The sequence below is a fragment of the Vigna unguiculata genome, chromosome 6 (genome assembly GCF_037176805.1).
Source record: "Vigna unguiculata cultivar grain cowpea cultivar isolate G323 ecotype 2 chromosome 6, ASM3717680v1, whole genome shotgun sequence".
Lineage (NCBI taxonomy): Eukaryota > Viridiplantae > Streptophyta > Magnoliopsida > Fabales > Fabaceae > Vigna > Vigna unguiculata.
In genome coordinates this window covers 34055038-34073841 of record NC_140797.1, presented here as the reverse complement: position 1 = coordinate 34073841, position 18804 = coordinate 34055038, and the positions used below count along the sequence as shown (strand labels likewise).

Below are 18804 nucleotides of genomic sequence, written 5' to 3'. Positions count from 1 at the left end.
TTTTTCTTTTAGTAAAAACGATTTTTATTGGGTTTTAAATCCTACTTTTTCAAACATAAAGATAATAAAATAAAAATACGAAAACTATTTTAAAATAAGAAGTACACTATCTTAACTCTGATTTTAACATATGCATAATGATATTATTATTTTATCTGTATTTGATGAAAATATATTTTGGATAAAAAATATGTTTTTAGGATAGAAAGATAAAAATAATTTAAAAAAGATATTTTAAATTGTTACATAAGATAAAAACATCTTCATTCATAAACCAACCATGCAAACCTATAAATATATGTAGCTGTAATCTTTGTTTACCCAGACTCAGAATTTTAACACCACTGCAATTGATTATTTTCCTCTACTCTCTTTTCTTTCATTATGAGCTCCATTGGAAATACAATATTCTTATTCTTAACATTTTTAGTTGCTAGCATTGTCCCTACCATCTCACAATCATGCAACTCATACAGGTTTTCAAACAACATCAACTATGCAGCTTGTGAGGATTTGTCTGTTCTTGAATCGTCATTGCATTGGAACTATCATCCTGCATCAGGTGTAGTCGATGTTGCATTCAACAAGGCCAACGCAAAGGATTCAAGTTGGGTTGCATGGACCATCAACCCTACCTCAAAGGGCATGCTGGGTTCACAATCATTCGTCGCAGTTCATAAATCAAATGCCACCATTAAAGCATACACATCGATAACCAGTTATGCAACAATGCTAGAAGAGGGTGATCTCAGTTTTTCAGTTTATAGCCTTTCTGCGTCATACACAAATGGTCGCATCATCATCTTCGCAAGTTTTCAACTTCCCTCCAACAAGACTGTGATGAACCATGCTTCGCAAGAGGGTTTGGTTTCTGATGATGACACTCTCATGCCTCACTCTTTCTCAAGCTCTAATCTCCAATCCCATGGAACCATCGATTTCATATCCGGCAAGGTTTCTAAACCCAATGGAGACGTGAACTCACGAGCCACATTGGGAAACGTAAGAAATAATTTGAATCCTCATGGAATAATGATGCCAATTGGAGTGATGGTGGGTCGTTACTTGAAGGTGTTTGATGGTTTGGGAGACACATGGTTTCACTTGCATCGACCATGCCAATCATTGGCCTTCTTCATCGCCATTGTTGGGTTTGGGAGTGGCTTGTACATTGGAAATCACTATGGGGTTCATCATGCTCCTCTTCGATGCGTTGGAATCACTCTAATGTGTCTTGCATCCGCACAAATTTGTGTTGCTGTGTTTTCTGGGCTTAACAAGGATCATAAGTACAAAACATTTTGGAACATTCTTCGTTACATAGTTGGTTACACAACTATTGCCTTGACCATATGGAATGTTTTGAAAGGTTTTGAGATTTTGAATGTTGATAATGTGTGGAAGAATAGTTATTTGGGCATAATCATATCTTTGGGCGCCATTATTGTCGTTTTGGAGGTCATAACATGGATTTGGATTTGCGATGAGGAGACAACTACAGACTCTTAGGATCATGCTAACATTGATCAACTAGAGACATCGACTAGATAGTAGATAGTATATTCTATTTGAGTATTTTCAGAATTTTCAATAAGAGAATAGTTTCAAAACATATATATAATTTTTTTTAAATGACATTATCTTATATATCTTTCAAGCAACTTATATTATAATATCTACTTTATATTTATAACAACATACGAAGAATATACGAAGAAATTTTCTCTTTTGTATTCACATTTCATAATATCAATTATACCTTTAATAATATAATTATTTATTAAATTTTTTAAAATTAACGGTTATTTTTATCTATTTTTTATAAAACTGTTTATCTTTTTTTCTTTTTTTTATTCATCAACAATTAATTTCTCTATTCATTTCACTTTATTTTTAATAAATATAAATTTATTTTATATATTAACTTAATAACATTACACTATTATCACCTATTAACATACTATCATTCATATTTAAAATAAATAGGAGAATTAAAATAAATTTTTTAAATAATTTGTAAATCATATTTTCTTTAAATAAAAAAAAGTAATAAAACCTTGAATATATATTTCTTAATTATTATAATATTTTAGGGTCTTAAACTCTACACAAACTTATTTGTTTGAAAATCTTACTTAAGTTTTTTTTTTAATTATTAACTTCCACAATATTTATTTATATTTTAATTAATTTATTAATTATATGGAATTGTAAACATTAGTGCATATTTGCATTATCCTCCACTATTACATTTTTCCAAATTATTCATTTAAAATTTTGGTTGACTATAATCTATTTTATTCATGATTTTGTAAAAATAGGAGAATTAAAGGAGATTCTCTTTTTAAAATCCACGTACTTCTTTTTATGGATAAGTGTGTATATACATAAACATTATCTCTCTTCATTTTTCTTTTTTATGATTTTTTTCATGATCTGATTTAGTTTTGATTAAATTTAAGAACAAAATCCTATCCAAAATTAAAATTTTAAAATTTAATTAAATTCACAATAAAATTGTAATTGGAAAAATATTTCTTTGGTAAATATAATATTCCTTGAGTTTTAAATTTTAAATTTTTAAAAAGATAAAAAAATAAAAAAAATGACATATTTTAAATTAAAAAATACGATACCTTAACTATGATTTGAAGTTGCATGCATATTAATGATTTATCTGATGAAAATATATTTTGAATAAAACCCTTTTTATAGCTAAACATGTTATCAATTCAATAGTTATAAATAAAAAATAAAAGTATAACATAAACGATATACCATCAAACTCATTTCTAATAACCTTAACATATACGGGAATACGATAGTTTAACGAAGTTATTTTTTATAAAGTTTAACAAACTACCTTTTTAAATAAAAAGTTACCATTTTATTTTTTTATTTTAGTTAAAAGATAAAAAAAATTAATCTATTCTAATCCCAGTTATAAAATTTTTGTCAAGTTTATAAAAACAAATTGTCAAAAGATAATTTTCCTTAAAATAACTACCGTTTTAAAATTTTACCTTAAAATAAAAATGTATTTATACACAGTCAGAAGATTCAAATATTTGTATTTACCTTGATTATCAATAAAAATCCTTACAAATCCCTAAAAAAGAAAATTATAATTATCTAATCCAAGGATTCACAAAAATTCAAAAGTATTTTCAGATTTTCCAAATATATTATTTATTATTCTTTTCAAGATCTCAAACAAACCAATGATAAATTTAGGTTGACTCCTCTTCTCTCAAAATGTATGTTCTTCACAATATTTACAAAAATTAATTAAAAATATTTAAATTTATAAAGAAAATTTTAATTTAATTCTATCAGTTTTATTTTTGATAGGAAAAATACATAAACAATATGATAGTGCAACCGCCAAAATCAAACCACAAATATTTAAAAATATAAAATTTTTAATACTTAACATATTTTTTTTTAATAATAACTTAATTAATATTGTAACATTTCATCTTTAGTACGTAGTATAAAACTAATAAAATAAGACATTTCATAATAATATTTAAAGACAGATTAACAAAATAAAAAATATATTAATACAATTCTTTAAGGGTTCATACTATAAAAATATATCATTTATATAACAACACCAAACCTTTAAATGTATTCCTATATTGAACATACTAACCACTTATACATCTAGTGCAATCTCACAACTCTAATTATGGACTTCTCATCTCTCAAAATTGTCTATAAACCTACATCTTCATCTACTCCCACTCAAAATGGTGATCATCACAAAAGAAGAAAAAAATACAAGACCACACAAAATGCAATGGTAAGCTAGTATACAAAAGAGTTATCATAAGACAATTAAAACATATCAATTATAAGTCACTCATAAACAAATTTCCATAATTCACATAATTGCATACAGACAATTCACACTAAACTCAATTATCCGAATAGATGCATTTGAAATCGAAATCATTGAACTTGCACTTGTGGTGACCTCTACCGTTCTACAAAGCCACTGTCAATGAATTTCATCCTACCACACACAAGATTAATCCATGATCATCTAAGACCATTATCTTGCCTTAAACTAGGACCTTCTCCTACTCTCACCGCATGAACCATTCTATTTTATTTGAGTGTGAATGATCATTAGAGTTTCAAGATGTCACCTTACTTGAATTCATAGTTCAATGCATACACTAAAATAACACCACCATAAAATCTTCCCACGAGACCGATGAAATTACGTCAAACACATACAATGCTTGTATATACATATTCATAAACTCATTATCATCACAGTTTCACAACAATACTTTCACATTCATATACATCCTCAATCATATTTTCATATTCACATATCATTAATTTCATCTCAAATTCCAGAAATAAAACAATCACATATTTTGCAACAACATACCAAGTCAACTCTCAAAATACCAACATCATTCATGCATACATGTTTTTAAAATTAACTGAAAAAATCACAGGTTAAAAATAGGGAATTAAAACTCTGAAGCATTCTCGCTTCAGCTAGAAATTCTAGCTCGAGCGATAGGACTCTCACTTAAGCTAAAGATTCTTACTTAAGCTAAAATTAAACACAAGTAAAAAGAGTTTCAGTGACTTTGTCGCCTAAGCTAGAAATTATTGCTTGAGCGACAAGGCTCTCGCTTAAGCTAAAGATTCTCGTGCAAGCTAAAATTAAACAGAAACAAAAAGAGTTCCAGTGGCTTTCTCACTTAAGCTAGAAATTCTCGCTTAAGCAACAAAAGCTCTCGCTTAAGCTAAAATAGCAAATTTTCACCTATTCTCAACACACAAAACCAAAAAACACAAACCACCACAATTCACATGAACTCATCGATTCAACACATCAAAACACAACTAATGACCAAGATAGGCGGTTCATTTCAAATTTTCAACAAAACCTAGTTACCTTTACCTTGTGGTGCACAACAAAGATTTCCCCTCTCCCAGAAAGCTCTAACATCAAAAACCCATAGGAGACTTCTAGAACACACAAAGAGCATGGATTAGAGACTCATTCTGTTCTTTGGAATCACACTTAAAAGAAAATTCTTCAAGAGACTTAAAAGAGCACATGGGAAAAAAAAATTCTTATATGTGTGAACCAAAATAGCAAGGGAAAAAAAGGAACCGTCAATTACCTCTGAATGGGACTGAGTAGCTAGGAGTTTAGGAGCTTCTCCTTTTGATTGAGTACAACTCCTGGGTAAAGAAGAATGAGAGAAAATTTTGAGATACCGAAGAGGAAGGAAAAGGGAAAGAAAGGAGGTTAGAACATAGAAGAAAGTAAGTTTTGGTAGTAATAACTTTGTGAAGAAGGAGATGAGTTTTACAAATATTATATTAATTTATAAGAAATTTAAATATTATTTAAGCCTTTGTTTGATGCTAGTAGGTAGATTTTTTACACTAGCTTGATTTTTTCAATTCTATTCAACATTTAGCATCCTATAAAATTCTGTAGTCAAACTCTTTCATTTTAAAATGAGCATTCCAAGATCGAAGTTAAATAAAATAAATAGAACTGGTTTGACAAAAATCATGCATTCATATATATGTTCGAAATATGCATTAATAGTGCTTTTCCTACTTCAATTAATTATTTCTTTTGTATTTAAAACTTGTAAATGAAGAAACATATTTGGGCCATGTTCGTAAAAGGTTGTATAGAAAGCCATAGGGTATTTTTTCCTGCACCTTCATACTTTCTTCCTGCACCTGCATAAGTAATGTGAAAGGACAAATTTGTCCTCATCTTTTTCCTCCACCTTCCCATCATCTCATTTTCTTTCTCTACCTAGAATATAAATTTATATCCAAATTATACTATCCAATATGAAAAATAAAAATATACATTTTGGTTTATATAATACAAAATATAAAATAAAAATATCTTGACAAAAAAATCTATTCAAGATTGTATAATCTGTACTTTAGAAAGATAAAATTCGAATTTTATAAATATATGGTGGTGTAGGAAGAAACTATGAAGGTGCAGGAAGAAATGGCCGAAGCCCTATTGGATGGGCTTTCGGGCTGTGATCCATAATCTAAAAAATCAGAAAAGAAAATAAATTGTGGATAATTCTATGAGAAGTGTCGGAACACAACCTTCCATAGAGCTAGATACTAGTTCGTTCATTCAGAGTGAGATAGAATTGTTGAAGAGCTTCAATGGCGGTTTCTTCTCTCTCTGTTACTCCTCTTTCTCTCTCCAATTCTTCCCCCTCTCTATCTTCGAAGCTAAAGTCTCCATCTTTGTGCCTTTTCTCGGGTAACTCCTTGAGAGTCACATGCCCCAAACCTCTGCACTCATCAACTGTGGTTCATGTTGCTCCGGAAGTGTTGGACTCTTCCCCTGATCCCTTGGACCCACCTCCAGAAACCCTTGATGATGACTCTGAACCCACCACTTATCAGGTTTGTGGGTGTGTGGTTTGGTATTTCTTCATTGGGTGATGATGCATTACTATGAATTTTCCAATTGCTTCATTAATTGTGTTTCTAGAATGTACTAATTCAGCATGTGTGTTATTTATCTGTTAAGCAATGCTCATTGTATTTGTTGATAGTGTAAGATTTGGGGAGATAAGATGAAATGAATAATGTAAATTACGACAATGTTATTGTTTTTGTCTTTCGCAATGTCATAACTTGTTTTTTTGGAGATTTAGGAAGTATAATGGCACTGGCTTTAATGTTACTATGGTTTAGCTTGTGTAGTAGTTTTCCTTACACATGTTGAGTATTGCGGAAGGAAAAAGAGGGAGGAAAGTTTGAAATTTAAATTGAAGAAAAAATCGGTGGGGAAAAAAAAATGAATATTTGTTTGTTCAAGTTGATTATTGTTCTCCCCTTGATTTCCACTTTCCCTTTAACTGAACAAAGGAAACTTCATTGTTATCTGTTTCATTTCTGCTGTAATGTCTTTCCTCCCATCCAAACATATCATTAATGTTATGTTTTGAGCTCATTAGTGAAGTGGAGGGGTTTAGATGTTAGATGGCCATGGTACAGTTGGTATCCTTGTTAATGCAATATTTTGGCGTTTTAGGTTGGTGACTTGGGGACTCCGAGCACTTCGGCAATTAGCATTGGCGCTGATGCAGATGCAGTATGTTGATCATTTCCTCATTTCCAGTTGCTATTTAATATTTGTTTCATTTCGGGTTTTGTTCTATCTTGTACATGCGATGCTCAAATTTCAAGTGAATTTATCCAGTAAAAATCGTTGAAGAATCATAATAAGAAATGATTGAACATTTTAATTTGTGAATAGTGTTTGGTAAATCAGGTAAGAGGTTAAATGAGTTGTATTTGATGGTAGCCAGTTAGTATGTTTCATGAATATATTTGAAAGTTTATTAAAATCACATGATTGCACTTTCCATAATTTGAATTGCATAGTTTGATTCAATTCAGCAACCTAGCAATTTATATCATGTGATGAATCACTTATTGCTTTGAAACTGAAAACTGTAGAGGTAGAAATTTCTAGATAATGGATTTTAAATTTAACTTAATCTCAAAATACTAACTTATTAGATAAGATTTGCACTCACTTATATGTCATGATTTAGTCATAATATTAGTCGATGTGAGATCTTTAACACATTTTATATCCACAAACAATGTAGAGTAGTACATGTAGGATGAACTATTAGTTTGCGGGAACTCATAAAGAATCAACACTATTGAGTTTCAATTATGAATTTTTGGCTTTTGTGCTCTAGTACCATTACAATTTACTTGTCCGTAGTGATGTATGCAGGGTTCTGGCATTTTAAGTGTCGGTGAATGTGTACGTTCTAAACTGAGAAAAAGTTACTATTTGCGTTTCAAAAACCAAGTATTCTCTGTATAGTTCATTCTTTGACGGGTATGTTGATGAATATTAGTGTTGTATATATCATTCTATATGAAGCCATTTCGTATTCCATGATGCGTGATGGCCTATTAGTGTTGTATCCTCACCCCTAATTCATCAAAAGTGGGCCTAGCTCTGCATGATATAGAGGCCCCAATGATTTTAGCTTGTAAAAAATGGCAATCAAATTCAGAGAGGGCCTGGTAACTATTGAGAAGTTCCATTTGCCTATCTCAACGGGTTGCAATTAGTATATATGTTAGGCAACTTCCTTTTATGTCTGCTGGTTTTAAGATGTAATCTGACATTAATGTCCTTAGACTACAGCCCTAGGAAGTTGTCCAAGTGGTGCAAATGTTTCCTTCATGAAGAATTTGGCTAAACGTGGTGTCTCATATCTTGTTTGTCACATACCGGATGTTCTCTACAAATTTGTTGTAGTTTGTTTTGTTGGACAGTTGGTTGTTGAATGTAGAGAAAGGTAAAGGCAGCATTAGAACCTGTTAGGAACTCCTATATGGATAATGGAAAAAGAGGTCTTACATTGGCTATTAAAAATTTGTATTGTTAGCAGCTAATGTGGAAAGAATTATGTTAGAGGCTGTGTGGAATATATATACAGAATGAAGTAAATGAGTGAGGTTGGCAATCATTTGGGGTAATTTTGGGATGGCTGTTGCCAGTGTTGAGAAATTTCCTCTCATTGGTTGTCATTCTTAATTCCTATACTTTGTACCTGTTGTTCTAATCTGAGCGCTGTTCCCTGAGTAAATTCTCTATTTGTGTCCATAGTAAATTCAGTTCCCATCAAAATGACTCTTATCAACTATCTGTTTTCAACTGTTTTAGTTGTCAAAATTAGGTATTATGATTTCTTATTTCATGATATTATAATCATGAATTTTTACAATAAAAAAAAATTAAGCTCTCACTCAGCATGTCTAACTGCATTTTAACATCGTGAAACATACTGTGATTCTTTACTGTATACTGATCACTTTGATAATATTTATAGTTGAGCATTATGGAATTAGATGGTCGCTGCATTGGAAACTAATATTCTCTAATCACTGTTCTTAAGGATGTATTTAGAAATCTTCCATAGTTTATAAATAGTTTAATTCTTTCTGTACTACACTTTTCATGTAGTAAAAACCTATTTTTTCATTTTTATTTTTTGAGGTAAGTAATGTAGCATAGGCTGCTATTAACAGTTAGATTATTTATATTTTCTAGTTCTTCATGGATGAGAGGGGTTTTGTATGGCAATTCTACTATTTGGGGCTTTGAATTAATGTTGAACTAAGCGTGCTGTTAGCTTATTTTTCATAAGTTCCTTTGTGAAGTTATCTGTAAGTTCAGTTGAAAGGTCCAAAAGTAACTCAATGGTATGAGATTTTGAGTATTAAACCATTGATTTGTTTTTCTTTACTCTAACCAGAAATTATAATAAACATTTCATGAGATGTCTTTCTTTTTTGATGTACTGTCATAAAATTAAATCCTCGGATAATATTTTCTTGTTCCTATTCTTAGATGGCGCCGAAGCAGAAGATCAGAATCAAGCTTAGATCTTACTGGGTGCCTTTGATAGAGGATTCCTGCAAGCAGATATTAGATGCAGCAAGGACTACCAATGCAAAAACGATGGGACCCGTGCCATTGCCAACCAAGAGGCGAGTCTACTGTGTTCTTAAATCCCCTCACGTACACAAGGATGCTCGGTTCCATTTCGAGATCAGAACTCACCAGCGTCTCATTGATATTCTGTATCCTACTGCTCAAACAATAGATTCTCTTATGCAACTAGATCTTCCTGCTGGTGTTGATGTTGAGGTCAAGCTCTAGAGATATTATCTTCTTAGGTTGCTAACTATCTTGAATTTGAGGGAAGTTAAACTTGTTATCAATAGCCAAGTACATTAGTAGATATCATGTATTTCGCTGCCTGAACTTTACTTGTGTGGACGATGCAAAATATCCCTTTGTTTGCTTCACCTTCTGTCTTCAACAAGGTTTTCATTTAGTCTATCCCTGAGTTTCTGTTATTGCACAGATATGTGTATATCATTTTCAATGTTATGTAATTCTGATATGTCACGGCACAATGTTTTATTTTTCCTGTTTAGTTATGCATAAGAATTTTTCTTTTGATTGATTTCAAAGTTGAATAAGATGTCGTTCTTGTAGGTTTTAATCAAGGGACGGAATTGTTGAGGGTGTGATTGATTCGAGAGACCCTTTTCTTGTTAACTATTTTCACAAATAATTAAGCAAATGTTTCTTTGTTTTCATTTTATTTCATATAGTTCAAATAAATGGTGAAAAATAACAAAAGGGTGTTACTGTTTACTGTTCAAATGTTTTTGTTCCTCTCCTCCTTTACATATTGCCAAATATGTTTAAAACCAGTAAAGATCATACTATCACCTTAAATTGAAGAAATAAGAATCATACACTGAAAATGTTCTCAGTTATGAAGTTGCAGCTCTATCTGACGTTATTTTTAATGTATATTCATTGCAGTGTCAGAAGTGTTTTAACCTTTCATGCTGTATGCACTGAAAATAGTGTCAGTTCTGAACACATTTGAACTCAGTAGCATCAGTTTCTTTTGTTCATTGTGGAGGGAACTTGCAGATTGTTGTTAACTAGGAAGTTGGCATATATGGCTCAACCATTTTTATATGTTCAAGTTGAATCCATATTTAATTATGTGGAATTGGTCCACGTCCACTTGAAAATCTAGTAGCTAACGAAAGTGCTTTGGGATATTTGCATATAATACAATATGAAAAGTGCTTTGCGGATATTTATTCATTTATTTATTTAGTTTGCTTTATCCTTTAGTTTTCTTACTCTCTTTTTTTTTTGTACTTGCTCAATTATTCTTTAGTTGCTTGTGGAAGTGTGGAACCAATGTCAACCGTACCAATCATATCCCTCTCGCTTCTTTTATTTTTGTCCTTCTGATAATGCACATTTGAACATGGATCTTGTGGAGAACATCATTTTCAAAAGAACTTGTGGATTGACCAAGTCAAACATCCAGTTCATAGTTTGGTTTTATGCTTGTTAACAACATTCATAACAATTCAATATTTCTTTTTATACCTTTACTATATGTTGGCTTACTACTTGCATCATTGTTCTTACAATAGGCAAAAATGGTGATACGATCACACTATCATACAGAGCTAAGTGTGGCTGTAATTCAAATTACTAAATCACATTGTAGATTCATACATTACAATATAAAGGAAACACAAAATAAAAAATTAGTTAATTCAGCTCAAATCAGATTGACATGGTTCAATCTACCTTGACCGTCATTATTAAGATTTGATCAAACTTAACTTCTTCTTTATTTTTTACAAGATTTTGACTCGGCTTAGATTAGATCTTGTTAAAGATTTTGACTCGGCTTAGATTAGATCTTGTTAAGAGTGTTTTCTAAGTCTGAGTTAATCTAGCTTAACTTGGATTTAACCCAAATAAATTTGTCTTGATCTAATTTAATTTGAATCTAATTTTATTTGACTTGACTTTAATATGGACTGATTATAGTTTCTTTTTGTTAATTAATCTAATTTTGCAAAACTTGGATCTAACTTGACTTTACTTAATTAAGCCTAGTAAGTATGATTCAACCTAATATTTTATAAATTGAAATGATCTAAACACACATTGATTTTGAATTTTCAAAATCCAAACATTTATCTAATTTATATCAAATTCAAATCTAATTAAATGAAGCAAACTCAATATCTAAAACTATGGGTTTGGATTTAAGATAAACCTATTTAAACAGATTTAAAATAATATGAATTTAAACCATTATAGATAAATTAAGAATTTTAATTTTTTATCACCCTTAAAAAATATAAATAGAAAAAAAAAGCCTTCTATTCCATCTACTCTTAGAAAAAAGGTCCAATAAGGACCATTGTCTACTATGAATGATCAATCTAGCGTGACAATCTTGTAATTTATTCTAACATAGATATTTCTAAGCAACAGAAGAATAAAAACTCATAATCTAATCGAACACTGTTGGAATCAGTTGAATTTAGTAATGGTTCTAATGGGTATTGAGCAGATAAGTTCACAGCCGTATTTCATACCTGGTAAAACTGCAATTTAGTTAATGAATTAATTAAACAGATTCTCGCATAAAATTTGTGAGGAACAATGATGAAGTATGAATCATTTGATTGGTGAATAATACATTATTACACGTATCCTTATGCATATATAAGTTATTTGTAATTCTACGGAACCGCTTCATAAATTAGAACCAAAAACACCAAATCACAATTATAAGAATTTTGACAAGAGAATGGTTGTCTGGGATCACATCACGGCATATATGACATATTTAGCAAAACATTTAAAGGGTAGGCAGAGATTTAGTCCAGAATAGGGAGTGAACCAAATCCTAAAAGTTGGATTGTGTGGCTACCAAATTGCTATGTTCTCTTGAGTGTGCAACTTGCTAGATTAGCATCTTCAATAATTCAGACACAGTTTCATGGCTAGATATGAGATATGGTGATAAACAAGTTCTCAATTTGTCTTATCTTTTCCTAGGCCTGTCTCATAAATGGCTAAATTGCACTTCTCCCTTCAAAAAAAAGGGAGGATTTATGTATGGAACCTATTGTTGCATATGATGGAATAGTCCATTTAACAACAATTTTATCTCAATGTCGTCTTTCACTTCAATTCTTTTAGTGATTTGTGTTAAAGAAATGGTCTTTTAAGTCTTGCTTTTAAAGTAAGGTTTGCACTTACATATATAACGGATGGAACAATAGACCTAACAAATATCAAATTTTGTTAGGATAGACTCTAACCATAATTATAATACTATCACAAAATCGGTTTGTAAGGTGAGATTTGCACTCATATATATACTATAAATTCGTTCTATTTCTAGTCGGTGTGGGAGGGATCTCCAACAATGTGAAATTATTAAACATATTACAACAATATCTGTTAACAAACAAATATAAGTTTAAGTCCTACATTAAATAAAAATAAAAAAGTTAAACACTATATAAAAAAACTTATAAATTCATTGTTTTAAATATTTTTTTATTGAAGGTAATGCCAATTTCTTATATATAAGTTATGTTATTATTTCATTTTTTTATGTGTAAGTTAGATTCTTGATTTATTATTATTTATTATTTAAAGTTTGTCATATTCAAATTGTAATTTATAGATTTATCGAAAAAGTAAAAAGAAAAAGAAAAATCTTTTTTGGATATGATGTTCAAGCTTTCTCGATTAAAGAAGTACTTTAACATAATATGAAACATAAATTTGGTTAAAAGAAAGTTGCTGATTTGAGTGTTTTCTTAAAGCAAGTAACAAATAATTACATCTATAAATGATCTATACTTTCTCTACTTTTGCTTGCAAACATATTCTCGCACTACTCAATTGCAATGTGTTCAAAGCATTGTATTCGGATTCTTTTCATGCTGAAAAATACTACTTAATCTAATTGGAGATTATAAAATTTTGTTCTCAAAAATTATTTTGGTCCTCCACTTCTGTTAAAGTTTCACCAATGATCTTATGTGAAATCACTGTGCTGTGTATTGTGGTTCAGGTTTTATTATTATAATGTAACTGTTTGAGATAATGTTTTGTTTCATTCTTGTAAGAAAAGTTGATATGTGTCTATCCTTTAAAAAATATGCGTTTTAAAGAGCTCTTCATTGTGGTTCACTTTATAGTTTTCTTTTGTTGTTGAAATATTTCAAACTTGGCATATTTCAGAAGCATATACCTCTGCACTGGTCCACTCTAAGCATAAAAACAAATGACAGAGAATCTAAGGGAAATGTTTTGTTTCTTTATTGTAGGTAATTCCAAAGCTTTAGCAGAAAACATAGGCATGCTCACTTTGTTTTCAAATATTTTCAGATATTCTCTGCTATAAATTTTACTCAAAGTATAGCACACAAATTACTATTGCATTATAAGTTCTGTATTGTAATGATAGAAGAAAATAGTTCCAATTTAAATAGGAGAAAAATAAAATAAATCAATTTATTTAACTCGACAAAATAAAATAGGATTAAATATATTTTTGATAAGTTGAAATTAATTTATCTTTGAAACTTTGGTTCAATTTAGTTTACAAATTTTGTAAATGTATGAATTTTTTAGTCCAAATTTTGTTAAGCTTATTTAATATTTCAAATACGTTTTATGTTTACGATAATATTTGAGTTGTTTATCCTATTTAAAATATTTATGTTTCAATGTTAGCAATCTGTGAAACATAAAATAAACTTAATCAAAATTGATAAAAATAATTAAATCCACATACTTTTAGAGATGACAAACTAAATTAATCCAAAATTAAAAAAAAAAAAACTAATTTTAATTTTGATAAAAGTTAAATAGATAAAAACATATTTAATCCAATAAAATACTATAAGTTTATAAACCTGAAATAAGACATTATTTTAAATACACTAGACCATGTTAGCAATTTAGCAATTTAATTAATTAAAATTGATTGTGCTATTTTCTGTTAGTAAAATTTGTTTCCATCATTTACCACTTATTAAATGATGCTATAAGAGACAGAATCTCATGAGACCAAAATATTAAATGATAACAATATAACTATTATTTACTTTTTTATCCGCTAAATATTTATCTTTTTAAATACTAAATCATTTAGATACTAAATAATACAATCTGTTTTTAAAAGTGGTATTTAAAAAAAATAAAGAAAATGTTTTAAAATTATAAATACTAACAAAAATAATTCAAAATTCATAATTCAATTGAACAAATTTTAATCTATCCTAATCAATAATGCAAAGAGTTATTGAATTTAATAAAGTAAATAAATTTAACTTAATTCAACCTAATTTTTTTTATATAAAATTGAGTGATGAATGATTGAGATTGTTGATTTGTTTAAACTTGGAGATAAAAAAATAATTTAAGAAAAGAAAAGTATTTGAAAAGGGAGGTGCATAAAGTAGAATATTTGTGACGTAATGGATTACATAACAAAGTCAAAGGATCATTGAACTTCGACGGCGGCTATTATTGACAACTCACTTTTCATTTCATTTGTTAATTATTATATTTTTTATTTTATTTTATTTTATGTGATGCCAAAAGTCATTCTCAATGTTATTTTCAAATGTTTTAGTCACTTATTTAGTTAAAAATATTGAAAGTATTGAACTCTTTTACACTTGCTATTGAATTATAAAAACTAAAGTACGTAGAATTTGTTTATTTGCTTTTTAAAAAAATAAATTATAAAGTAGTTGATTTTAGTTTATAAAAAAATAAAATTTTTAATTTTTAATTTTTTTATAAGTATTTCTGAAGAAATTTTATTTGAATAGTGTGGTTGTCATACAGATAAAGTAAAGAAATTTTTATTATTCCAATTTTAAATATTGCAGCTAGAATAATTTGGCTCTATTTGCATGTACAAAACTTTTATATCTCATAATATCTTAAAATTAAAGTATTATAATTACAAAAGATTTAAAATGTATTTACAAGATATTATATGGTCATTCAATTAATGTAAAGTAAATATATTGATTTTTTTAAATATAATTAATCATTTTAAAAATAGTTATTTTATTATTTATGTTAAAAAATTGTTAAAAACGAAGAAAAATTAATCTCTTTTTAATATTAGTTCTTTATGTCTTTTTATTTATCCATTTCAAAATTTAAAACACGTTATAATTAAAATCTTCATTTATATTAAAATTATGTTTAACCTACCCTATTATATCCTTCAAATCGAAAAATTGGGAAGATATTTAATAATTAGATAAAAATAAGGACTAAAAAGCTCAATTACCTTGTTCTATCGGTATAAGATTTTCAAGTTAACCAATGAAATTAAAAACGACATATTAATATATATATATTAAAAATGTTTTAATTAAATTCATAATAAACTAGACTAAAAGTTGAATGTAAACTTGATCTTATAAAGTGAATTACAAATTTTTTTTATCATAGCTCACATTTTATGAAACTTCACCATTTATAAAATTCCAAATGGTATAGAACTTTTATTTTTTTCTATTTTTATTTAACCTCTTAATTGATTAAAAATGATTACCTAGATATAAATTTCTGTAAAATTGTCTGTCAACTCTTCAATAATTTTTCTGTCTCTTTTCTAGATATAAATGATATTTATATTAATTATTTCTAATTATACATAAGTTTACAATAAAAAAATAGTTGAAGAAAGTTATAAATATTTTTCTAAAATAAAACTAAAAACTGTTATTATATGAAATAAAAATATTATTATTGGAATGTGTAAAAAAACTTGATTGGATTCACAAAATCCAAAGAGATATGAATACAGATGTGTCTCCTATGAAACAAGAATCCACGATTTCCATCTCTTATACTATTCGGTGTGAAGCTGCACATCGAACACGTAAACGCAATTCACGAGATGGCACCAAGACAAAGGGATCATGCACTACCCACTTTATACCTTTTTTTTTTCTTTTTTAATTTATTTTCTTTTTAAATTACTAAAGTCTCAATTTTAAGATCATGTTTGTCTTCCATGAATAAATTACTGATAGTTGTTTTTGTTTAGTATTTTTATGAAATTTTAAATTTTGGTATGAACAACTTATCACATAGTATTGTAGTAATCATATTATTATCAATTTTGACGAAATAAATTATATTTGAAAAAATAAATTAAAAACATTTAAAGTAATGTGATGGAATTAATTTTTTTAAAATTATTAATAAAAAATAAAACTACATTAAAGAAACAATAGGTGGAAGGAGCATAAAAACAAATATATAATAAATTTATAAATGGAATGGAGTGTGTAAAAGTATATTAACTTTATTTATGTGAGATGTGGCCTCCTTAAGACCAGGACCAGCCCTTCCTTTCCGAACACGAATCACAGTCATTCACTCATCAATCTTTCATATTTCATCAACCAAAGCAGCACTCAAACAAGAAGAAAAATTTATTTTCCCTTTCTCCTATTTTTTAATTATTAATTTTCCTTCAAAATTTTCCTATTTTCCATGAATGTTCTGGTTCTAGGGCGCTTTTTCACTTCTCCATTATATAAGACTTCCCCTCTCACTCCCTCCCAAATCCAATTCACACCCATTTTCCTTCATCCCTTAAAGCTCCAACCTTTGCACGCAATTCACCTCTTCTCCCTCCACATGGCCACTTGCGTGGACGCCCCAACCCCTCTTTCTCGCAAGCCAAACGCCCCCAATTCCTCCGATGACCATTCTTTCAATTACGTCAAATTCTGCCGACCCACCTTCTCCGATCGCGTCCCCTGCTTACCCATTTGCAAGAATCGGGAGATGGCCTTCTCACGTGTGGAGGACTTGGACACACGTGTGGAGGGTGGTGTTGGTGTTCTTGAGTTCGAGGTTGTTGATCTGTGGTTGAAGATTCAGGAGGAGGCCAGGTCGGATGTGGATCAGGAACCTATTCTGTCCAGTTACTATTTCAGTTCCATTTTGTCTCACAAATCATTAGAGAGTGCCTTGGCCAACCAACTCTCCACCAATTTGAGCAGTTTGAGCCTTCCAAGCAGCACCCTTTTTGAACTTTTCTTGGGTGTTTTGATCGGTGATGGTGGAGATGACATCATATGTGCTGTGAAGGATGATTTAGTTGCTGTCAAAGAGAGAGACCCTGCATGCATTAGTTATGTGCATTGTTTGTTAAATTTCAAAGGGTTTCTTGCATGCCAGGCTCACAGGATTGCTCACAAATTGTGGCTTCAAGGGAGGAAGGTTCTGGCCCTGTTGATTCAGAATAGGGTGTCTGAGGTTTTTGCTGTGGATATTCACCCTGGTGCACAGATTGGACGTGGAATTTTGCTGGATCATGCCACTGGGCTTGTGGTGGGGGAGACTGCAACTATTGGCAATAATGTTTCAATTTTGCATAATGTGACTTTGGGAGGGACTGGTAAGTCAAGTGGCGATAGACACCCTAAGATTGGTGATGGGGTGTTGATAGGTGCAGGGACTTGTATTTTGGGAAATATTAAGATCGGTGATGGGGCTAAGATTGGTGCTGGTTCTGTGGTGTTGAAGGATGTTCCAGCAAGGACTACTGCAGTTGGAAACCCTGCTAGGTTGATTGGAGGGAAGGACAACCCTATTAAATTGGATAAGATGCCTAGTTTTACCATGGATCACACTTCATACATCTCTGAGTGGTCTGATTATGTTATCTAGGAGCTATTTAATTGTCTGACATGTTTTAGTGTTATGCTTAGGTTTAATTGCCACGGTTGAGGGGACTTGGTTGTTGTGCATGAGAGAATCCAAGTTCTCCAGCTGACAACAGGTGTCCTTTTAATCCTTGTGTTAGGTTCTAAAAATAGTTAAATGTAGTGCTTTGTTGTTGTAAGTTTCCATGATCACCAACCCTTTTGTGTAAAATTTATGAATATGGATTTCGCTTGTTTTTACATTCCTGTTCTCTCTCTCATTGCTCTCTGCTTATCCTGCTGGAGGATTCAATTGATTGGCAATGTCAGATATCAAATTGTTGCTGTGAATACCGATACCAGACAAAAAGCAGCATGGAACTTTGTTCTGAATTTGGATTTTCTGGTAGTTTTTTTTGTGTTACTCTGATGTAACTTCAAAATAATAAAAAAAAGACAAACCGAGAAAATGCAGTAAAAAATCTGGACTGCTTTGTTGTTTGAAAAGTTTGCTAATGGTACCTTAATACTCTGTCCTGCCCTGCATAATACAATGAGTTTTTTTGGGATTCCCTTTAGTTCAGCATGTGATATATGTTGAATTATCTATATTTTTCAACTAAATTTTTTGGAAGAGTTTATTTGGGTTTCTGTCATTACCCAACTTAAGTGTTTCAGAGA

General features: G+C 30.0%; 2 protein-coding genes and 1 pseudogene across 2 annotated transcripts; all 3 read left to right on the top strand.

Annotated features, from left to right (window-relative positions):
* Window positions 1-384: 384 nt before the first annotated feature.
* Window positions 385-1509, top strand: LOC114186612 (cytochrome b561 and DOMON domain-containing protein At5g47530 pseudogene; annotated as a pseudogene).
* Window positions 1510-6109: 4600 nt separating this feature from the next.
* On the top strand, window positions 6110-9913 carry LOC114186709 (Ribosomal protein S10p/S20e family protein). The gene is made up of 3 exons (XM_028074682.2): window positions 6110-6435; window positions 7070-7129; window positions 9419-9913. Exons 1-3 carry the CDS (start codon window positions 6190-6192, stop codon window positions 9728-9730), a joined length of 618 nt encoding a protein of 205 aa, XP_027930483.1. The 5' UTR covers window positions 6110-6189; the 3' UTR covers window positions 9731-9913.
* Window positions 9914-16815: 6902 nt separating this feature from the next.
* Window positions 16816-18384, top strand: LOC114188732 (serine acetyltransferase 1, chloroplastic-like). The gene has a single exon (XM_028077361.2). The coding sequence runs from the start codon at window positions 16964-16966 to the stop codon at window positions 18146-18148; it is 1185 nt and encodes a 394-aa protein (XP_027933162.1). The 5' UTR covers window positions 16816-16963; the 3' UTR covers window positions 18149-18384.
* Window positions 18385-18804: the final 420 nt, after the last annotated feature.